At 45.0% G+C, this 24,394-nt stretch overlaps 1 protein-coding gene across 1 annotated transcript in view; it reads right to left on the bottom strand.

Moving 5' to 3' along the window:
• pkhd1l1.1 (PKHD1 like 1, tandem duplicate 1) overlaps positions 1-24,394 on the bottom strand; it is a 258,831-nt gene that overhangs the window by 134,637 nt on the left and 99,800 nt on the right. The window contains exons 26-38 of the mRNA XM_068032692.1: positions 23,145-23,299; positions 21,198-21,320; positions 19,938-20,043; positions 17,982-18,101; positions 15,675-15,839; positions 9,950-10,071; positions 8,578-8,710; positions 6,790-6,964; positions 4,645-4,787; positions 4,307-4,411; positions 3,526-3,714; positions 2,173-2,343; positions 518-747 (exon numbers count right to left, since the gene is read on the bottom strand). Of these exons, the coding sequence (XP_067888793.1) occupies positions 518-747; positions 2,173-2,343; positions 3,526-3,714; positions 4,307-4,411; positions 4,645-4,787; positions 6,790-6,964; positions 8,578-8,710; positions 9,950-10,071; positions 15,675-15,839; positions 17,982-18,101; positions 19,938-20,043; positions 21,198-21,320; positions 23,145-23,299 (1,937 nt within the window). The remainder of the gene's footprint in view (positions 1-517; positions 748-2,172; positions 2,344-3,525; positions 3,715-4,306; positions 4,412-4,644; positions 4,788-6,789; positions 6,965-8,577; positions 8,711-9,949; positions 10,072-15,674; positions 15,840-17,981; positions 18,102-19,937; positions 20,044-21,197; positions 21,321-23,144; positions 23,300-24,394) is intronic.

Below are 24,394 nucleotides of genomic sequence, written 5' to 3'. Positions count from 1 at the left end.
ATCCTTGACCCTGGCACCAGGGAGGCAACACACCATCCTGGAGTCACGTTTACTGCCGCAGAAATGCCTGTCTGATCCCCTGACTATCGAATCCCCTCTCACTATTGCTCTTCCACTCTTCTTTCTTCCCCTCCTGTGCAGCTGAGCCACCCGTGGTGCCACGGAATTTGCTCTGGCTGCACTCACTTGAGGAACCATCGCTCTCACCAGTATCCAAAGTGGAAAACCGATTAGCAAGATTATCTGGTCATTATCACATTGCTGTTAGTGGGAGTTTGCTGTGTGCAAATTGGCTGCCATGCTTCCTACATTACAACAGTGACTACACTTCAAAAAGTACTTTATTGGCTCTGCAGTGCTTTGGGATGTCCGGAGGTTGTGGAAGGCGCGACATAAATGCAAGTCCTTTTTTATAGTATAAGATAGTAACAGAGATAAACTCACAGATAACTACATTTTTAACATTTAGTGGGTATATTCAAACTTGCTTTGCTAATGTTTGAATGTATTGAATTACCTCATTAGCACAGCTGATGTTACTGAATCCAGTGCCGGTAATGTTTAGTCTGTCGTAGATTGTCCCATTGGAAGGGGTGATGCTGTTGATGGTGGGGGAGCAGCAGGGAGAGAGGAGAAATGTGAAGCCTCCTGCATCTGTATTGCTCTTTGATGCCGGGTTACAGATGGGGTTTGATGCTGTACAGTTACTATTGGGTTTCCTTTGGGATTGCAGCTTCTCCGAGTGTCCTTCACACAAACAAACATTGAGCTGTTAGCCCAGGGAATTGTGGAGGGGGGTGGGGGGAGGTAAAGGAAACCAGTACATCTAGAAAGAGTTCAGTACAGTTAGTTTTATGGATAGGAGAAAAATATAGTTTGCTGCAAATTATTCTTACCTTGACTAATTTTGTTTTGTTTCTTGACAATTTTCTCACTGACTTACATTGTCTCCTAGTCCCGCAACACCTCATATTTAAAATTCTCATCCTTGTTTTCAAATCCCTCCGTGGCCTCACCCCTCCTTATCTCTATAATCTCCTCCAACCCAACAACCCTCTGAGATCTCTGCACTCCTCCAATTCTGGCCTCTTGAGTGTCCCTGGTTTCCATTGTCCCACCATTGGTGGCCACAGTTCCATGCTTTGGAACATCCTGTGGTCGGGCAAGGTGCTGTATGAATGTAAGTCTTTGTTTTTAAGTCATTAAGTACAACTTGATGCAAAACTTTTTCTTGGTAAGAGGTTTCAGTCCTGTTAACTTTACCATTACCACATGGTGTGGTTCCAAGTTTCTGTTGCACCTTTTAAGAGGATCCTAGTGATAAGAAATATCAGATCTAAATCTTAGCAGCATCTATGGCAGGTGAAGATTCAAACAGGGAAGTTTGTGAATCACTCACCCATTCTAGAAACTACCTGATTTAATTTCTGTTGAAGTCAGTGATGATGAAAATCAGACAGTTTCTATAAGGTGCGGCTAATTCTCAATACGGGGGTGGGGCGCGGGAGATTGCTATGTCTAAAATCTACCCCAATGTGACTACACATGTATACCATCGACAGGGCAATATTGATATTTAAAATGTGTTCACGTAAACCAGTGTCCAACACTCAGCCACATGTGGAAAATTGTGAATCCAGATGTGGCTGATGGTATTTCTGAGCAGTAAATAAAAACGGTGTAACAGACACTGTTGTTGGTCATGTGATCTCAATGCTCACATTCACACGTGTACCACATGCGAACTTTAACCTTTATGTTCGGAAGAGCAGAGAGTGCTCGAGTACTTTATTGATCATTGCGACTGCATTACTCCCTTGGTTAGAGAATGGTGGGAGATGTTTGTCTAGTAAATATCCACATCTGAAGTACATTTACTTGTGTTGTGCGTGGGGTGTTTTCTACTGAAATCAGTCTTTATGGTTAATACCTATTCAGTGATTTCCATTGGACAACATTGATGTAAACGGTGACTTGTCACTGTATTTAAATAGGTCCCCAATATCAAACATAACCTAGGCAGCATGATTGGGGTGGGGGGGTGGGGGGAAGGGGGTTAACCTATCCCAGGATTTGCCTGTGCTGCTCTATAATTGACATATTGAGGAAGTGCCTTAAACCAACACACTGGTCTGTCAACCTTCTGAACTATAAAATGGATGGGCATCTCACCTGGTACATATTGTGCTTCAATCCCTGCCAAATAAACATGCAACCGTTTGGTGCTTTCCTCAGCTGGCCTCACATTCACCATTCCTTGCAGGAAGATACTTTGCTTCTGGTCCACGTAACCACTGCTGTAGAAAAAGGACCCAGGGGAGGTGAAGCGGTAAGAGAAGGAACCTACAGAGAAAGAGTATCATCCTTGAGGGGAAGAGAAATCATTGAATTGTCTTAATATTGTACCCCCAGCGCAATGAGAAGCCATCAGCATAGAAAAAGAGGAGAGAAAGACTTGCACTTCTATCCCAAGGTAGCACAGTGGTTCTGTTACTGGATGAGTAATCCAGAGGCTGGGATTAATGCTCTGGAGACATGAGTTCAAACCCCACCACAGCAGTCGGGGAATTTCAATTCAAATAATTAAATAAACCTGGAATTAAAAAACTAGTATTAGTAATGGTGACCATGAAACTACCAGGTTGTTGTAAACACCCATTTGGTTCACTAGTGTCCTTTAGGGAAGGAAATCTGCCATCCTTACCTAGTCTGGCCTATATGTGACTCCAGACCTGCAGCAATATGGTTAACTCTTAATTGCCCTTTGAAATTGCCTAGCAAGCCACTCAGCTGTCAAGTAGGCAGCTCACCACACCACCTTCTCAAGGGCAATTAGGGATGGGCAACAAATGCTAGCCTTGCTGAAATCCAGTGAATGAATAAAAAAAAAAAGTGTCTCTTACAATCTCAGGATGTCCCAAAGTGCTTTACAGCCAATGAAGTACTTTTTGAAGTGTAATCACTGATGTGATGTAGGAAATGTGGCAGGTGGACATAAATGATCCCATGCCATTATTTTGAAGAAGAACAGGAGATTATCCCAATGTGCTGGACAATATTTATCTTTCAATCAACATTACCCCAAAACAGATTATCTGGTCATTATCACATTACTGTTTGTGAAAGCTTGCTGTGCGCCAATTGGTTGTCGTGTTTCCGACATTACAACAGTGACTATACTTCAAAAGTATTTCTTAGGCTGTAAAGTGCTTTGGGATGTCCTGAGGTTGTGAAAGGCGCTATATAAATGCAAGTCTTTTTCTTTCACACATGAGCCTGATTACTTTCAATCATTATTAAAAATACACAAGGCTTCACGCCTTTGGAACTCTATTGCTTTTTTTAAATAGAATGAATGAAATTCCTGGATAGTTTGCAACACCAAATAAATCTGAAAATAGACCAAGCTAAATTTTTAGATACCCAATGGGATGAGCTAATTCACAAGGTCTTGCTGTACTTCTGTGAATTTTACACAAGTGATGATCTGCCTGTGAAATTAAAACACAGTGATGGAGAACTTGCCTGATGCAGTGCCAGTAACTCCACTAATAAATCCATTGCCTTTGTAGGTCACATCACTGGGTCTGGAGACACTGAAGACTCTGAACGTCAAGTTTTCAATCAAAGGTGGGGCCTCCCACTGCCATCGCACTGTGTCCCCTTCAACAATATCCAGGATCAAGGGATTCCAGTTGTATCCCACTCCAAGCGCTGTCAGGAAAAATAGTGACCAATGGGGACAGAAAGTATATTCGAGAAATAAAACATCAGTCGCAATAAAGAGATTCAGTACCAGGAATTTACAAGATTTTAATTTGCCATCAGCCATATGCTTCGATTCAATATTTCAGCTCATCAGTATGAGAGTTCGGTATTTTACACTGAGTGTACATCATGTTAAACAGATTTTCCAGCTGTTTTTCTGGCAACGTCTAATTCATTAACCCCTGGCTTCAAGATTCAGAGATTTTAAAAATTAGAGCTAAGCTGTTCAGGGGTGATGTCAGGAAGCACTTCTTCACACAAAGGGTAGTGGAAATCTGAAACTCTCTCCCCCAAAAAGCTGTTGAGGCTGGGGGTCAATTGAAAATGGCAAAACCAACATTAATAAAATTTTTGTTCGCAAGGGAACCAAGGTGCGTAGATGGAGTTAAGATACAGACTAGTCACAACCTAATTAAATGGTGGGACAGGCTTGAAATACTAAATGGCCTCTTCCTGTTCCTATGTTCCAATTTACTACAGAGAGTGAGGGCACACTGCAGTACATTTTGAATAAAATCTTCAAAAGGATGCCACATACTTTGATGGCTGCCATTGTTGGTGATGATGAAGCTTCTTCCAGTTGCATCAAGAACACACTCCAGCATGCGCGCTGAAGCGAAGGTTATATGACACGGAACCGAACCTGTAATCGTTGCACATCACAACATTCCAGAACAGAAAAAAAGATCAATTGCTTGTTATAAAATCTCTATTGTAATTCAGCACAAATTACGTGCTTTTCTAAAATGGTTGTGAAATATTAAGTTACTCCTGTTATGTATTTACAGAGCAATAATTTGAAAATTGAGTAAATGGGTAAAAGTACAAACTAGCAGAAACTTTCAGCGAAAAGTATTGCAGGTGTCTTAAACTTACCAATTTGGACAATGTTGTCCTGTGGGACAGGACTGAAACCAGACCCAGAGACAGTGATTTTAGTGCCTCCATACAATGAGCCCTGCCAAGGAGCCACTTCTGTTACACGTAAGACATACTCAATTGAAGCATTTACTGAATTGCTGCAGTGAAAGAGAAAAACAAAGGATCTACATTTTAACAAAGCATTAATGTTACTGAAAGAGAAACAAAGAGTAAAGATGAAATTGGACAGGAAACATTACCATTCAATCGCAAAATGTACTTCAAGCTTAATATCTATGCAGAAATACAGTTTCTTAGAAAGAGGCCAATGCACGGGATGCAGCAAGTTGTTAGGATCTGGAATTGGTGCCTGAAAGGGTGGTGAAAACAGATTCAATAGTAACTTTCAAAAGGAAACTGGATAAACATGAAACCTGGTGGAAGCAGAGGCTCTGTTGACTTCTGGTTCCACTGTTGGGAATACCATGGGACTGATGAAATCCTGGCCATCAGAACAGAATGATACCCATCCAGACATTAATGGAGGGCCATGAATTCCACATCCTGGTCTATTGTGCGGTCACACCAGGGGAGAAGACCATATGTCAAGTACCAGAAATGCTAGTATGATGAATTGTAACCTTAAAAGGTAACCCCTCTGTAGCGAGAGGGAGAGATTACAGCAACATCACAGAAAAGCAATCCAGCGAGAGGCTGTAGAAAGATCCAGCCTAAAGAAGAAGAAGCCCTGCTGCTAATTCTACATTTCAACTTGGTGCAATAGAGAACTGAAAGTGACTGCCACCTCCAGTCTGAAATCTAAACCACCAGAAATCAATAACACCCCGATAAGTTCAAGACTACAAACAACCAGGCCTGCATCTTTAAAAGAGACTGACCTACTTAGAAGATGCAACAGGTTTACCATAAGCCATAAATGCCTACCACACCTTGAACTCTTACCCTTTACTTTCTATCTATCTTCTCTTGAGAGTGCGTGTCAGAGTGAATGTGTGTGTGAGTGGTGTTGCGAACATTTCAGGGAATTAATATTGTTCAATAAATAGTTAATGTTCTGTTTTAAACCTTCAAGAAAACCTGTCACTGTCTGTTTATTTGGCAAGTAAAGCATTCAGGGGCCAATTCATCATTTTGAACAAAACATGATTGCAGTCAGTTGGAACGTGAACAATGGAAACCACTCTCACCCTTTACCACCTGTCCGTAACACACCCAATCAGGACTGACATGAGCCACATTGCTGATAACTTATGTGTCTCTAGAATCACTTCCTTGACAATTAATTGTCACAGGTTTAGCACAAAAATCAGGTTAAGTTCACTAGCTGAGCACCCAGACTTCAAACAACACAAAACAAAAACTTCCAGCATTGATAGGACTAATAGAACTTACTGCAGCCATTGCTTTACTGAATGTAGACTTTAATATCACAGTGGCTAAACCTTGTGATACACAAATTTTAAAAATTCATTCATGGGATGTGTGGGTCACTGGCAAGACCAGCATTTGTTGCCCATCCCTAATTGCCCTTGAGGAGGTGGTGGTGACCCTCCTCTTTGAACCACTGAAGTTCATGTGGGGTAGGTACACCCACAGTGCTGTTAGGAAGGGAGTTCCAGGATTTTGACCCAGCAACAGTGAAGGAATGGTGACATAGTTCCAAGTCAGGATGGTGTGTGACTCGGAGGGGAACCTGCACCCACTTTGAAAAATTTTTTTTTTCCCTCAAGGCTCTGCTCAAACTCATTTGCATATCACCAAGTGCAAAATCTGCTCTGAACCAGCACAATTAGGCAGTGACTTCAAAAGCAATTTTACAACAAAATTTGCTTTAAAAATATTCCTTGATATATTTAAGAGTGGTATCGGGGTGCAGTTTGATGAACGCAGCTGAAAATTAGTTTCTTATAAAAATATAAGCATTTTATTCAGAGTGTTAAGTCCACCACCAGTGAGTAACCTAATTTTAAATGACTGAAAATTATTTTTAAAAACATTACAGAACCATTTAATCCATCCTGCAGATGTGGCCAGCTTTGCAGCTTCCAACACTCCAAATGCCGTGATCTCTTGCATGGGTTACACTGATTGTGGAGGAAGAAACCAGCACAACTGGGCACAAATGCCAGGTCTTCGTACCTAATATGAGTTTGTGTGCAGATGCTGTAATTCCCTGGAGGGAGGGTGGGCAGACGACAGGTGATATTGTCAGTTGACCATTGAAGAATTGGACACTCAAAGTTCCCAATAAATACGAAGCTCTCTTCAGATCTGTTGCCAAAATTCGACCCATAGATTGTCAGATTGGAACCACCTATAAAACAATTGTCACGATAGTTAAAATGTCCCATTCAGTCAGTATTACGAAGAATATCAGTCAAATAGTGTGCCATTTTAAATCAGTGCAGCCATGTACCAACAGCAGCAGCTTGCAATTATACAGGGCCTTTAACATCGAATGCTCAGCACAGAAACAGGCCATTCGGCCCAACCAGTCCATGCTGGTGTTTATGCTCCACACAAGCTTCCTCCCAAGCCCTCTTCATCTCACCCTATCAGCATATCCTTCTATTCCTTTTTACCTCACGTGTTTATCCAGCTTCCCCCTTAAATCTATGGTTTCGCCTCAACCACTCCTTGCGGCAGTGAGTTCCATATTCTCACCAGTCTCTGAGTCAAGGAATTTCTTCTGAACTCCCATATGGATGGATTTATTAGTGACTATCATGTTAATGGCCTCTAGTTCTGGTCTCCCCCACAAGTAGAAAGTTCGGGCTGAATTTTACAGACCACCCAACATCGAGGGTCGTGGCCGGAAAATGCCTCGGGCAGAGGCCCGCCACGGGCTTCGATGCCAGGACGGTCCTGCTCGATATTGCCAGCGGCAGAGACCTCCTGGTAGCACCCCCACCCACCCCCCAAACCCCATAACCACTTGGCGATGGGAGCAAAATTTACATATTTAAATACATTTAAATAAAGGTACGAATTAACTTCTTGCCTCCGCTTTCCATCCCGCTGCAATATTGGTGCCGGTAGCCGGCAGTCCCGTGCCTTCAGGTCTCCATCTGGGGATCAAAGGTGGAACACTGGTGGGGTGGGGGGGGGGAGCAGGTAACATTTTTCAGTGTGGGGTGCGGGGGAGCAGAGTCAGTGCAATTTCATTGGTGTCGGGCATGGTGGGAAGGGGTAAAGTTTATAGTTTATGACGTTTGCGGGGTGGGGGAGAAGTTCAGGTGGGCAGGGGAATTGTTTTGTGGGGAGAGGGCAAGTAATGCATTGAATGGTTATTGGAGGGTGGGGGGTGTACAAATTAAATGTTTAAAAAATTTTTTGCAACATCTTTCTTGGAAAATTTAAATGAAATGGAAAGGCTCGAAGCCCTTTAATAATAGTGTCAGCACCTACGCAAAGGCTGCTGACACTATTGCCTGCCCCCTCCATGTCATCGGGGGAGAGGTGGGGGCAGTCCATCCTGGCCCTTTAAATGAGCCACTGCGTTTAATATTGCAGTGGTTTTGTGACAAATATACAGCCCATCTTCTGTATGTCTACCTGATCAAACCTTTTCATAATCTTAAAGACCTCCATCAGGTCAGCCCTCGGTCTTTTCTTTAGAGAAACCTTTGCAAGGTGCTTCACAGCACTGTAATCAGCCAAAAACTGACATCCAGCTAAAGGAGGAGACATTTGTTTTCGGAATGTGTACTGGCGACAAAACATCAAATTTCAGATTCTCGTACGACAAACGGTGACTTAAAAACAGAAAATGCGAGAAATTCTCAGCAGGTCAGGCAGCATGTGTTATCAAGTTGAAAACGTTAACTCTGCTTCTCTCGCCACTGGTGCTGCCTGACCTGCTGAGTATTTCCAGCATTTTCCGTTTTTATTACAGATTTTACTTTTATTTTAAACAGACTGAATTACCTGCCACACTGCTTGTCGCTGGATTTATTTGGAAGATAACTGGAGTCTTCATGTCAATGTAAGTGAAGGAGAAGGGCAGTGTGCTGGGTATTCCATCAGCAATCACCGAGATATTGGACACTCCGACAGGTGCCTGTAGTAAGAGAAGGGGAAGGGAATTAATTATTTCTCACATCCTTTTACAGGGCAGTCAGGATGTCATCAAGTGGACAGTTAACTGAGCCTCTAGAAAAGAGTGAATAACTTCAAACATCACTCTGAAGGATAGTGTTGAAACTGGAATTAATCTGCAGACTTTGCCAGTGAAAGTGACTCCAGGATTAACACAGGCTTCAAATTCACAATCAGTTCTTCATACACCACTCAAACGAATTGCTGGCTCTTAACTCATGTAGCGTTATAAAAGATTCGTCATGCTTCAAACAGTTTCTTCAATTCCCTCATTATAAATATTACATGTTTAGTCAAAGCATGCTACATATTTTATGGATTATGTATGGAAGTAAAATTAATGGGGAATGGATAGCTTGAAACCCTGTGTTATGATTTATAACAGAATTACCTCCCCTTGGATCTGTCCTGTTTCCTGCCAACGTTCACTCTCCATTGAAATGGATTAAAAATTGTGGGATTCATGCATCCACATTCCTGAGGAGTTCTCCCAGTGGGAGCGTGAATTTGTAAAGTTGGTTCAATTAAACTGGAGGGAGGGAGCTCATGAGGAAAGTATGGTGACTTCACATTGACTCAATACATATAGCCAGCGATCAGGCAGAGGCAAATGAATGTCGGGGCTTCTGTCCAACTTAAAATTTCAGAGGCTTAACATTTCTTTGTACAACAATGTAGGAAAGGAGAATGAGAGAGAGATGGAGATCAAGATCAATCAGGAACGGCGCATGGAGTTAGACCCAAATCCTAACAGAAGAACCTGACCTTAAAGCAACAGATGTGTGCTAAAGGCTTGAAAGCTTTGACATCTGTATTGGAAAAAAGGTGGAGAATTCATCTTCAAACCTTGTATGTATTCCATGCCTTAGAGATTCATGCTAGGGCCAGAGTGATGACATTAGGTCTAATCCTTGTTCCCTTTACTAGTTCAAAATTGTATTGTTTGGTTAGGAAGAGGACAGGTGGTGTTGCACCATTGTGATGCCTGATGCAGTCCAGCCCACCTGTACTTAGTGCATGATGAGGAGCTGCAGTTGTTGGTATTGGGCCATCATAACTTGTCACTTGAATTGAAGCATTTCAGAGAACCTGAGCATATTTCCTCCTCAACGCTTATACACAAGTTAAAAGATCTGAACCAGTCGAACTGGACACCCTGAAAACAGTTAGCCCAAATCTAGATGCCCCAAACCCCACTCACCGCTGGAGTGCTGCACTTCATCTTGACAGGACTTTCTGTAAGAAGGCGGCAGGTCTTCCCTCCAATTAAAACCGTTGAATTGGGAGTGAAGCTGTAGCCATATATTGTCAGAATGGTCCCTCCTGAACAATGGAAATAAAAGGTAAATAACTAGGACAATAAATTAAAGGCCAAAAGACACAAAGTTAAATGATCATTGAAGTTCATGTATAAACAAGGGAAGCTAGGTACAGGAGGAGGCCATTCAGCCCTTCGAGCTTGTTCCACCATTTTAATAGATCCTGGCTGACCTCAACTCTACTGAACTGCCGTTTCGTATCCCTCCATACCCTTACCCTAGAAAAATCTGTCGATCTCAGTCTTGAAAGCTCCATTTAACTCCAGCCTCAACAGCTTTTTGGGAGAGAGAAATCCGGATTCCCACTGCATTTTGTGTAAAAAAGTGCTACCTGACATCAAACCTGAATGGTCCAGCTCTAAGTTTAAGATTACGCCTCCAATTGTCCACCAGAATTCATAGCCTTTTGGGACAGCCACATTGTTGCTCACGGTGCTATATTTTATGCACCTGTTCACCCATTTCAAATTACTGGGCGCACACATCGAGGAATAGGGGAGGCGGTGGTGTAGTGGTATTGTCACTGGACTAGTAACCCAGAGACCCAGGGTATTGCTCTGGGGACATGGGTTCGAATCCCACCACAGCAGAAGGTGGAATTTGAATTCAATTAATTAATTCATAATAAAATCTGGAATTAAAAGCTATGAAACTCCCAATGGCCAAGAAAGCATTGTCAATTGTTGTAAAAACCCATCTGGTTCACTAATGTTCTTTAGGGAAGGAAATCTGTGTCCTTATCTGGTCTGGCCTACATGTGACTCCAGACCCACAGCAATGTGGTTGACTCTTACATGCCCTCTGAAATGGCCTAGCAAGCCACTCAGTTGTATCTAACCGCTACGAAGTCAGTAAGAAGGAATGAAACCGGACGGACCACCCGACATCGACCTAGGCACCGGAAATGACAACAGCAAACCCAGCCCTGTCGACCCTGCAAAGTCCTCCTTACTAACATCTGGGGGCTTGTGCTAAAGTTGGGAGAGCTGTCCCACAGACTAGTCAAGCAACAGCCTGACATAGTCAGTCACGGAATCATACCTTACAGACAATGTCCCTGAAACTGCCATCACCATCCCCGGGTATGTCCTGTCAAACCGGCAGGACAGACTCACCAGAGGTGGTGGCACAGTGGCATACAGTCGAGGGAGTTGCCCTGGGAGTCCTTAACATTGACTCTGGACCCCATGAAGTCTCATGGCATCAGGTCAAACACAGGCAAGAAACCTCTTGCTGATTACCACCTACCCCCCTCCCTCAGCTGATGAGTCAGTATTCCTCCATGTTGAACACCACTAGGAGGAAGCACTGAGGGTGGCTAGGGCGTAGAATGTACTCTGGATAGGGGACTTCAATGTCCATCACCAAGAGTGGCTCGGTAGCACCATTACTGTTTGAGTCCTAAAGGACATACCTGCTAGACTGGATATGCGGCAAGTGGTGAGGGAACCAAGAGGAAAAAACATACTTGACCTCGTCCTCACCAATCTGCCTGCTGCAGGTGCATCTGTACATGACATTATTGGTAGGAGTGAACACCGCACAGTCCTTGTGGAGACGACATCCCACCCTCACATTGAGGATACCCTCCATCGTGTTATGTGGCACTATCACCATGTTAAATGGGATAGATTTCGAACAGATCTAGCAATGCAAAACTGGGCATCCATGAGGTGCTGTAGGCCATCAGCAGCAGCAGAATTGTACTCAACCACAATCTGTAACCTCATGGCCTGGCATATCCCCCACTCTACCATTACCATCAAGCCAGGAGACCAACCCTGGTTCAATGAAGAGTGCAGAAGGGCATGCCAGGAGCAGCACCAGGCATACCTCAAAATGAGGTGTCAACCAGGCGAAGCTACAACCAAGGACTACTTGCATGCCAAACTGTGTAAGCAGCATGCGATAGACAGAGCTAAGTGAACCCAAAATTAGAATTAAGCTCTGCAGTGCTGCCACATCCAGCTGTGAATGGTGGTGGACAATTAAACAACTAACTGGAGGAGGTGCCTCCACAAATATCCCCATCCTCATTAATGGGGGAGCCCAGCACATCAGCATTTGCAACAATCTTCAGCCAGAAGAGCCGAGCTGATGATCCATCTCGGCCTCCTCCTGAAGTCCCCAGAATCACAAATGCCAGATTTCAGCCAATTCGATTCACTCCGCGTGATATCAAGAAACAACTGAAGGCACTGGATATTGCAAAGGCCATGGGCCCTGACAATATTCCGGCAATAGTACTGAAGTCCTGTGCTCCAGAACTTGCCACACCCCTAGCCAAGCTGTTCCAGTACAGCTGCAATACTGTCATCTACCTGGCAATGTGGAAAATTGCCCATGTATGTCCTGCACACAAAAAACAGGACAAATCCAACCCAGCCAATTATCACCCCATCAGTCTACTCTCAATCATCAGTAAAGTGATGAAAGGTGTCATCAACTGTGCTATCAAGGAGCACACACAGCAATAACCCGCTCAGTGACACTCAATTTGGGTTCCGCCAGGGCAACTCAGCTCCTGACCTCATTACAGCCTTGGTTCAAACATGGACAAAAGAGCTGAACTCAAGAGGTGAGGTGAGAGTGACTGCTCTTGACATCAAGCCAGCGTTTGACCGAGTATGGCATCAAGGAGCCCTAGAAAAACTGAGGTCAATGGGAATCAGGGGGAAAACCCTCCACTGGCTGGAGTAATATGTAGCGCAATGGAAGATGATTATGGTTGTTGGTGGTCAATCATCTCAGCTCCAGGACATCACTGCAGGAGTTCCTCAGGGTCGTGTCCTAGGCTCAACTATCTTCAGCTGCTTCATCAATGACCTTCCTTCAATCATAAGGTCAGAAGTGGGGATGTTTGCTGACAATTGCACAATGTTCAGCACCATTCACAACTCCTCAGATACTGAAGCAGTTCGTGTAGAAATGCAACAAGATCCAGGCTTGGGCTGATAAGTGGCAAGTAACATTCGCACCACACAAGTGCCAGGCAATGACCATCTCCAACAAGAGAGAGAGAAGCTAAACATCTCTCCTTGAAATTCAATGGCATTACAATTGCTGAAGCCCCCACTAACAACATCATGGGGGTTACCATTGACCAGAAACTGAACTGAAGTAGCCATGTAAATACCATGGCTACAAGAGTAGGTTAGAGGCTAGGAATCCTGTGGCAAATAACTCACCTCCTGACTCCCCAAAGCCTGTCTACCATCTACAAGGCACAAGTCAGGAGTGTGAAGGAATACTCCAACAACATTCAAGAAGCTCGACACCATACAGAGCACTTGATTGCCATCCCATCCACTACCTTCAACATTCACTTCCTCCACCACCAACACACAGTGGCAGCAGTGTGTACCATCTACAAGATGCACTGCAGCAATGCACCAAGGCTCCTTAGACAGCACCTTCCAAACTCACGACCTCTACCACCTAGAAGGACAAGGGCAGCAAATGCATGGGAACACCACCACCTGCAAGTTCCCCTCCAAGTCACACACCATCCTGACTTGGAACTATATCACCGTTCCTTCACTGTTGCTGGGTCAATGTCCTGGAACTCCCTTCCTAACAGCACTGTGGTGTACCTACCCCAAATGGACTGCAGCGGTTCAAGAAGGCAGCTCACCACCACCTTCTCAAGGGCAATTAGGGAAGGGCAATAAATGCTGGCCTGGCCAGTGACGCCCACATCCACATGAATGAATAAAAGAAATAGTGTGAACATGTTGAGTTTCCTACATTACACCAGTGACTGTATACCAAAAGTACTTCATTGGCCGTAAGGCACTTTGAGACGTGCTGAGGTTGTGAAAGGTACTACATAAATACAAATCTTTCATTTCTTTTCCATGATTGGAAAATTTACCGCCCCATTACTTAGGTTGTATAGACACTAAGGGGTAGACTACAACATTCGGTAGTGGCTGTAAACTGACTGTATGGGATTAGCCAAAGGTTGTACAACCCGGAAAATCCATTAGCTCATATAACGGATGGTCAATTGCCTACTACCAGTTTTCACCACTGAGTCCCCTCCCCCGCCCAGCCACGATAGGTTTACTGCAGGGGAAAAGTGGTTTCACTCAGACACTAAACCAATGAGGTGCAATCTGACTAGCAATGCCCAAACTGATTCCAAAGGCACAGCAGGAATGATATTTCCTCCTCCATTTAGTCTAGTTTCAGGCAACACCCTGATTCCTGTAATGAGTTCTTTATGTTGTCTGATGCAACTTAAATAAGATGCGTGGAGTCCAGTTATGCAGAAGATCTCTTAACAGATTTATTAACAGCTAACAAGTATATACAGTGCAGAGCAAACTATTTACAGAACCAATCCTCACCACAAACTCCATTCCCTCGCCACTGACTCCATTCCTCTCCCTGGCAAATGCCTGAGGCTGAACAGTTTGCAACCTTTGACATTGTATCTGATCTCATATTTGTGCCATCACGAAGACCGCAGATTTCCAACTTGGTAATATCACTCAACTCCGCCCCTGCCTCAGCTTATCTGCTGCTGAAACCCTCATCCATACCTTTGTTATCTCCAGACTTGACTATTCCAATGCTCTCCTGGCTGGCCTCCCATCTTCCACCCTCAAGGTGTTACAGTTGCAGAGTGACTCTGGATTCGAGTCACATGACTACATCCTGGTGCTTAGCTCATTAGCATTCTAAGATCTTAAAGGGACATCACTCTTAAAGACAATCATACAACAACTCCAGAGTCAGGCTAAGAATTACATTCTCACCACAGTATTGAAGTGAAGAGAAGCTGCTTCACACCAATGCTACAGCTGCAGTGTAAATTGTAAAACATTTACAATTCGTACAGGGGCCTGTTTGTTTGAATATTTGCCTGCTATATGCAATGCCTAGTATAAAAGGGCGGTGTTAATAAAATTAAAAATCAATTCATGAATAGTATAGATGGCCTAACACTGATTACTCTAATACTTATTAACCAAAACACTTTGCAAGAAGCATTTTAAACTTTTACTACTGCTATAGATAGACAGAACATCAGATGGGATAACACTAACTGATCGAGACCTGTTCTGTACGATAAATGATCAATGAAACGTTTAAAAGATTTCTGCAGCAGATTTAATGCGACAATAATCATTGATCAACCCTTACTGTCGCAGTAGTTTCACGCAAGCTTTTACGGAGTCTTTGCAAGGTTACCCAGCACTGTAACCCACAGTTGCTTTTGATGCCCTGAGCTTTGAGCAATGTGGGTGCCCATCATTAGTTCAAATTTACGTTGGCCATAATTTCATTGGGCTGAAAATAAAAAGCTCTTTTTTTTTAAAAAAAGGATATGCTTCATTAAAGACTGCCAGAGGCTGTTTTATTACATTCAGTGAGACCAAGAGTGAACACAGCCATTTCTGTCTGAAATAAACAGAACACATATCGCGCAAAAACTTTGAAACTGACTTTAATACATATAGTTATTGCTTTTTAGCCAATAGACGCGAATGCCCATTTTAAAAATGGACGTTTTAAGTGGTGGGGACTATAACTGAAAGAGGACACGCTATTGTTTTAACAGTGATTTATGCTTCCGCTCATTTATTCTACAATCACTACCTTCAGTACTGCCCAGGGAAGGAGATATACTTTCAACCTCCAGCTGATATGAGAAAGTGAATGTCCGGTTGCTGGAGTGTTTTGCAATGCCAAGCTCAGCGATGTAGACAGTGAGAGGAGATGATGTATTACTGGCAGTCCCAATCATACAGGTTATTTCAGTATCTGAAGACAAAGTAACAAAGAATGCAAATTATCAAATCCAACCAGCAATAGAAAAGGGTGCATTTTCCTTGAATTTAACCCTCCAAAGACTTGTAATATAAAGAGATACACAGCACTGTCTTTGTATATGCCTGATGAGATACATATCTATCTATCTCAGTAATCTACTCCAGCCCTAGAATCCTCTGAGATCTCTGCACTCCTCTAATTCAGGCCTCTTGGAAATCCCTGATTTTAATCGCTCCACCATTGGTGGCCATGCCTTTAGCTGCCTGGGTTCTAAGCTCTGAAATTCCCTTCCTAAACCTCTCTGCCTCTCCACCTCTCTCTCCTCCTTTAAGACACTCCTTAAAAACTACCTCTTTGACCAAGCTTTTGGTCACCAGCCCTAATATCTCCTTCTGTGTCTCAATATCAAATTGTGTCTGTGATCCTTCCACTATCCCTAAATTGTCAGACTGCTTGTCCGGCACCCAGTACTGGATGAGCAGAAATTTCCTCACACTAAACATTGGGAGGACTAAAAGCATTGTCTTCAATCCTCATCACAAACTCCGTCCCCTTGCCACCAACGCCATCCCTCTCCCTGGCAAGTGCTTGAGGCTGAACCTTGTTTGCAACCTTGGCATTGAATCTGATCTCATATTTATGCCATCACCAAGACCGCCTATTTTTAACTCGGTGACATCACTCAACTCCACCCCTGCCTCAGCTTATCTGCTGCTGAAACCCTCATCCATACCTTTGCAATCTCCAGACCTGACTATTCCAATGCTCTCCCATCTTCAACCCTTTATAAACCTGAGATCATCCAAAACTCTGCTGCCTGTGCCCTAATTCACACCAAGTCCCCTTCACCCATCACCCCTTGTGCTCACTGACCTACATTGACTCACTGTCTGGTGTCATCTCAATTTTAAAATTCTCATCCTTGTTTTCAAATCCCTCCATCCCTCCATGGCCTCGCCAATCCCCATCACTAAGCACCTCCAGCCCTACAACCCTCCGAGATCTCTGCATTCCTCCAATTCTGGCCTCTTGCACTTCCCGATTTTAATCGCTCCACCACTGGCGGCCGTGCCTACAGCTGCCTGGGCCCTAAGCTCTGGAATTCCTTCCCAAAACCTCTTCACTTCTCTCTCCTCCTTCAAGATGCTGCCTGAAATTTTTTGACCAAGCTTTTTATTACCTGTCCTAACATCTGCTTACGTGGGGCTGTGTCACATTGTGTCTGATAACGCTCAGTTGAATCGCCTTGGGATGCTATACTACCTAAAAAGTGCTATATTAATGCAAGTTCTTGTTAGTGATGTGTGCTATTATATAAAATAAAAAGCCAGAATATTTGTCATTTTTATTCACAAATAAATGTGACTCATTGTAATAGGACCAATTACAACTAAAACACAACGTTGCATTATGAATCACTCTGGCCCTGTAGTGCATTCATACTGGCACTACCAATCTCGAGTGATGTTCTTACTGAGTGTCGAGGTGCCCGGGATCTGCATTCCCAAATCAGATGGCCTGCCATTCCCATAGGCTCTCTGATATCACTATTTCCAAAACTCAAAGGCAGAGAAGCCAAGGACAAGAATTAATCCGGGTTTTGCATAATTATAAACTGTATTAGGGAGAAAGTTTCCCTTTGGTTAGGGAGCCAATGGGAATGGGTCATCACTCAGAAACGAGGATAGAGAGATTAGACAGAGCACCCAATGCTTCAGTCACAGGGAGAAGTTGAGGCAAATATCTGAAGCAAAGAAACATACAGGGGTTTGGGGAGATTGTGGGAAGGTGGAATTAATTTTGGATTGCTGCAGCGAAGAGTGACACTGGAAGGTGGAGCGAGCGGCTGCCTCCTGTGCTGCAAAATTCAGTGGCTCCAAAAAATACAGCGAGAGGCATTTACCCCTACATTTGGTTGCTTTTCTGGAGTTTAGACTGCTCCACTGCTGCCCAGGACAAGGGAGAGAAGATCCTGCACAGGTATTCTCACTCTCAAGGGCAGGATCTCATAGGGGATTGCATCAATTGTACACACAGTGGAGGTGATTCCAGAGGTAAGTGCATGTAATTCCTCCCTCCGACTGATGCTATTCAGTATTGACTGATCTTCATTTGCTTTAAACATCTGCTCACCAGTTAATCCTGTGATTGGACATCTGGCACCCCCGATCAAAACCCAAGTGGTGTCAGTCTTCGAACTGTTGGCAAACCCGGAGCCCGATATGGTGAGAACAGTCCCACCGGTCCTGGAACCTGGAAGAGTAAAGGACAGTTTGTTTTCCATGAGAAGCCGGTCATTGGGGGGGTGTTTCGACTATCCCTCCCATGTGGTCTCTGGGGGAGGTGTGGGGATGGTCAGAAGAGAGAGTCAGCTGGCTGCCTGCTGTGGAGGCTCAATCCTGATTGAGGGCCGGACATCATTAGCATTTGGGGGGCGGGTGGAAAATGAGCCCCCCCACCCCAAGGATGGCTCATTGGCTTTGGACCAGAAGAAGGTAGGTCTGTGTGTGAGCAGTGGTGAACTCAGGATGGAGGGGGGAGGGGGACCAGGAAGGCCTGTGGCCTTGCCTTGTTCTGTGGAGTCAGAGAGAACATCCAGTCCAGAACTGGCAAGCGAGGCTCCACGTACATTGCAGGACCCCGATTTCCCTACTGTAGCAGCCGGCTGCCTGCCTCTCAGGTGATCGCTCTGACTGACCAATGAGAAGCCTGGGGGACGATTGGTGCCAAAGCCATGGCAGGAATGGGGTGGGGTGGGTAAATCATTTCCATCAATGTTAGGATGTTACCTTTCTGTTTTCCCCCCTGGCTGGAAGCCTCAAAGCCAATCCTGATGACCCTCGTTTATCAGAAATATTAAATGGCAATATCATTTATGAAAAAAGAATGGAAAAGATCCATAGATATTGCCAGACACATGTTGGGAATTTTGCCAGCCTGCCTGCCAATTGGCTGCAATAATTTGGCCTGTGTCGAGTGTCTAACCAGGGGTGGCAGGGTTGGCGGTGGCAGGGGGCGGTGAGGAAGGCTGGAGGGGGTCTCCATCGATCCCTCAAAGTTACACCAGACAAATGGGAGAAGTCCTCCTCAAGCCAATGTCTAGATGTTGGGCCTGTCGGATTCATTGGTCCTGGGCTGCCTCAATCAGCACCTCCTGACCTGTCACAGTCCCAAACAGCAGAGAGCTCGCTGGGGCGAGGATACAGCTTTCAACTTGATAGATCACTTAGAAAGAGAATAAAATATAAATATAGTGAAAAAGGCTATTGGAATATTGGCCTTTATCTTGAGGCATCTGGAATACAAAGGGGTGGAAGGTATGCTACAGTTGCATTAAGCTCTGGTGAGGTCTTATCTGCAGAAACTGCATTCAGCTCTGCGCACCGCAACTCAGGGAGCATGTATTGTCTTTGGAGGGGCAAATTTTGAGGGCAGATTGCATAGACTAGGCTTGTATTCCCTTGAATAGAGAAGATTAAAGGGTGACATAATTGAGGTCTTTAAGGCGAATAAAGAGTTTGATAGTGTCGATAGCGAGAAGCTGTTCCCACTGGTGGTGATGGTGGGGGTGGGGGTGGGGGGGGGGGGGGGGAGGGGGCGGGGGGGAGGGGGAGTCCAGAACAAGGGGGCAGAATCTTAAAATTCGAGCCAGGCCATTCAGGGATGATGTGAGGAAGCACTTCTTCACACAAAGGGGAATGGAAATCTGAAACTCTCTCCCCCCCACCCCCACAAAAAAAAGCTGTCGAGGCTGGGAGTGGGGGAGGGGCGGTCAATTAAAAATTCCAAAACTGACATTGACAAATTTTTGTTGGATAAACGTATTAAGGGTAATGGGGCCAAGGCAAGTAGATTGGGTTAAGATACAGATCAGGAATTATCTAGTTGAATGGCGGAACAGGCTCGAGGGGCTGAATGGCCTCCTCCTGTGTTCCTTTGATGTTGTTAGTGGTAATTATCAGTCTCATAATTTTAAACCTTGTTTTTGAGAGTCTGCTGTGAATATTTTGAGACAAACCCCACCAACACCCTCACAGATTCATTGGATTTAAATGGACAACATGAGTCGATCTGGTTGCCAGTACTTACCTGTTGTTGGACTGATGCCTGAAATGACAGGGGTTTTCTCAGAACTCCATTTATATCCACAATTACTGGAACACTTACTGGGGATACCATTGATGAAAACCTCCACCTGCAGGGAAGAAATGGGCTCATGTTGTTACAGAATGGCTCAGCTTTCGTGCAGCATGCTCATTCCAGATTTACATTCATGCTGTGAAGCCCCATGTCCACAACAATACACTGTGGGGTTGATGCTCAATTTGGAAAAGTCAAAGTAGAAGCTGATCGAGTTCTGGCTGAGCTAGGGGGAAGCTCGAAACAGATCAGGCTGGGTGGACCTGACCTGAGGAGGCTCAAAAGAAACCCGCCACTGCTCCCCCCGCGCTCAGGCGAAAGTCATCGCCAGGCCCAATCACATCGTCGCAACCTGACCGGCAAATTTAAGGGACTCCAGCCGGCTCGGGATGAGGGTTCTTGTCACCTGCAAGTTGAGATTGCAGTGGGCCAGATTGAGGCAGGAACAGAATGGGTAAATGCCCCCACACTCCATCTTAACTGCCCCCACAACACCCAACTCCAACCCCCTTCCCCCCAACTAGACCAGGGCAGGAGCCGAAAGTGTTAAAACCGCCCCCCCCCCCCCCCCCATTATCAGGACTTAAATATTCCCCTTCTAATGAGCAGCTGATCGTTTTCTGTGTCTTGTAACCCATATTTCCTGTGAAAGATTAGAATATTAAAATGGCCTTATTGTACATGAACTGGGAAAGGAAAAACAATCAGCCAGGTTCCTGCAATTTGGTCGCTGAGCATGCGTAAAGTGTTAGCGTGTGCAGGTATGTGCATGTGTGTGCAGATCCAATTCATGTGTTTAAAATGCTAAAGGGTTTGATAGGGTTGATAGAGAGAAACTATTTCCCCTGGTGGGGGGAATTCAGAACAAGGGGGAAGAGCCTTAAAGTTAGAGCCAGGCCGTTCAGGGGTGATGTCAGCAAGCAGTTCTTCACACAAAGGGTAGTAGAAATCTGAAACTCTCTCTCTCTCCCCCCCCCACAAAATGTTTTGGATTCTCAGGGTCAAATGGAGCTTTCGAGACTGACATTGACACATTTTTATTGGGTAAAGGTATTAAGGAATATGGAGCAAAGGCGGGTAAATTGAATTGAGGCGCAGATCAGCCATGACAAAATGGGCTTGAGGGGCTGAATGGCCTCCTCCTGTTCCTCTGTGTGCAAACACATGCAAGTTGCAGACAGGATCAAGACGGAGCCTGTACGTTCGTACCTGGGGCTGTGTGTGTGGTGTCCGGAACAGATCTCCAGTCAGACGTTGACTAAACAGCCCTCCTTGCTTCTGATTGTAAACAGTTACTCTCGCATTGAGTCCACGAACGTTCGAATCATTAATCTGTTCAACACAGAATCAACATACAGTTTAACACGTGGCATTTTGCAATTCCAAAATCACACTGCCATATACTTAATTTTACTCTCTATGTCCCAAAAACAATTATTATTTACAGCTCAAACAAAAACAAGAAATGCTGGAATCACTCAGCAGGTCTGGCAGCATCTGTGGAAAGAGAAGCAGAGTTAACGTTTCGGGTCAGTGACCCTTCTTCGGAACTGACAAATATTAGAAATGTCAAAGGTTATAAGCAAGTGAGGTGGGGGTGGGGCAAGAGATAACCAAGGAGGTCTAAATTGGACCAGGCCACATAGCTGACCAAAAAGTCACGGAGCAAAGGCAAACAATATGTTAATGGTGTGTTGAAAGACAAAACATTAGTACAGATTAGGTGTAAATACACTGAATATTGAACAGCAGCAAGTGCAAACCTGAAAAAAAACCTGAAAAAAACAGTGGGTAAGCAAACTGAACAAACTAAGATGAAATGAAATAAATGCAAAAAAAGATTGTAAAAAATGTAAAAAAGAATGTTAAAAAAAAAGAAAAAATAACTAAAAATGAAAGTAAAATGGGGGGCTATCATGCTCTGAAATTATTGAACTCAATGTTCAGTCCGGCAGGCTGTAGTGTGCCTAATCGGTAAATGAGATTCTGTTCCTCGAGCTTGCATTGATGTTCACTGGAACACTGCAGCAATCCCAGGACAGAGATGTGAGCATGAGAGCAGGGGGGAGTGTTGAAATGGCAAGCAACCGGAAGCTCAGGGTCCTGCTTGTGGACTGAGCGGAGATGTTCCGCAAAGCGGTCATCCAGTCTGCGCTTGGTCTCCCCAATGTAGAGGAGACCACACTGTGAGCAGCGAATACAGTATACTACATTGAAAGAAGTACAAGTAAATCGCTGCTTCACCTGAAAGGAGTGTTTGGGGCCTGGGATAGTGAGGAGAGAGGAGTTAAATGGGCAGGTATTACACCTCCTGCGATTGCAGGGGAAGGTGCCCTGGGACGGGGACGAGGTGGTGGGGGTAATGGAGGAGTGGACCAGGGTGTCGCGGAGGGAACGATCCCTTCGGAATGCTGACAGGGGAAGGGAGGGGAAGATGCGACTGGTAGTGGCATCACGCTGGAGGTGGCAAAAATGGCGGAGGATGATCCTTTGGATATGGAGGCTGGTGGGATGAAAACTGAGGACAAGGGGAACCCTGTCACGGTTCTGGGAGGGAGGGGAAGGGGTGAGGGTAGAGGTGCGGGGAATGGGCCGGACAAGGTTGAGGGCCCTGTCAACCACAGTGGCTCTTTTTAAAATTTATTCTTGGGGATGTGGGCGTCGCTGGCTAGGCCAGCATTTGTTGCCCATCCCTAATTGCCCTTGAGAAGGTGGTGGTGAGCTGCCTTCTTGAACCACAGCAGTCTATGTGGGGTAGGTACATCCACAGTGCTGTTAGGGAGGGAGTTCCAGGATTTTGACCCGGCGACAGTGAAGGAACAGCGATATAGTTCCAAGTCAGGATGGTGTGTGACTTGGAAGGTGGTGGTGTTCCCATGCACCTGCGGCCCTCGTCCTTCTCGGCGATAGAGGGCACGGGGTTGGGAAGTGGAACTGAAGCAACTTATTTAAACTACCAACTAATATGGGGTTCAAGAGAGACGGAATGAAATCCTGACTGTCGAAGTAAAACCAGCGGAACACCCTAGTCCAACTTTTACTTCTTCTGTCGCTTCCAATGCAGCTGCTCAGGTCAACAAGTTCAACAGCCAAGTCGAACCGTGTTGAGAATTCCATCAAGGCGATTGTTTTATTTTACGAGAGTCTGTGTCTCACCTTTAAGGTGGGCTGATTGCCAGCCTTGCTAAGCCATTGCACTGTCCACTGGCAGGCAGCACAGTTGCCTGATTTCGTCACAGAAACAGTCCCAATCTCAGGGATGGTGTGTAAGGCGTATTGCATTTCTGAGGCCGTAGAATTGACTGGCAAATCTTCAAAAATAATAAAGAAAGTCACAGAAAATATCAAAAGATTGCTAAGCCTTGAAGATAGAATCGTAAAGCTGAATTTCTGCGTCGGGGATGGGAAACCGGATTCAGGACTGTTTCCGGGTCTCAAACCCGTCCCTGGGGTGGAATCAGCCATTCATTGGGATTTCGACCGGGGTACCCCATATTTGGCATGGAGACAGGTTGCCTGCCCAATTAAAGGGGGCAGATGGGCTTTTGAAGCTGGAGGGCCAATCAGAGGCCTTCCAGCTGCAGTAAAGGGTAATCAATTGACAGGGTGCCTCAACATGAAGGTGATCTCTCAGCAATTTTTTAAAAAATTAATTAAAAATTAAGATAAGCAGCTAGGCCACCATTGTGGGGTGGGGAAATTCCTCTACAGGACGGCTTTTGGTTTCATCTGCACCCAGGCCGGGAGGGAGGGCCTGTGGGCCTGCCTGGACCACTGGCACCCTGGCCTGCCGCTGCGTGCCCGCCTCCAGGCAGTTGAAGTGTCCCCCATCGTGTTGGGGGACTGGGGACTGACTGGAACATCCCAGTTGGCCTCCATTATCTACTATTAGAAAGGCTCTTAAAGGAGCCTAATTGGCTGACGGCCTTGTGGGGGCAGGCATCCTTGCTGGGCCCTGAAAATACCTTGGCCAAAATGGCTGACACTGGGAATGTGGCCGGGAAACCAGCCGGCTGGTGTCGTTATTTTAGTTATTTTCCTGCCCTGTCTGTCTCCTTTCCCAACTTCAGCAGGACTTGAAAATCCTGCCGGTAGAATCTTACAGCACAGAAGGAGGCCATTCGGTCCATCATACCTGTGCTGGTTCTTTGAAAGAGCAATCCAATTAGTCTCACTCCCCCTGCTCTTTGCCCCCATGCACCTGTATTCTTTTCCTTTACAAGTATTTATCCAATTCCCTTTTGAAAGATAGTAATGAATCTGCTTCCACCGCCCTTTCAGGCAGCGCATTCCAGATCACAACTCACAGTGTAAAAAAAAAAAAATTCTCCTCATCTCCCCGTCTGGTTCTTCTGCCAATTATTTGAACTGTGTCCTCTGGTTACTGACCCTCCTGCCACTGGAAA

Source organism: Heterodontus francisci, chromosome 5, assembly GCF_036365525.1.
Source record: "Heterodontus francisci isolate sHetFra1 chromosome 5, sHetFra1.hap1, whole genome shotgun sequence".
NCBI lineage: Eukaryota > Metazoa > Chordata > Chondrichthyes > Heterodontiformes > Heterodontidae > Heterodontus > Heterodontus francisci.
Note: the sequence above shows the minus strand (reverse complement) of the source record. Positions and strands in the feature narration are given on the sequence as shown.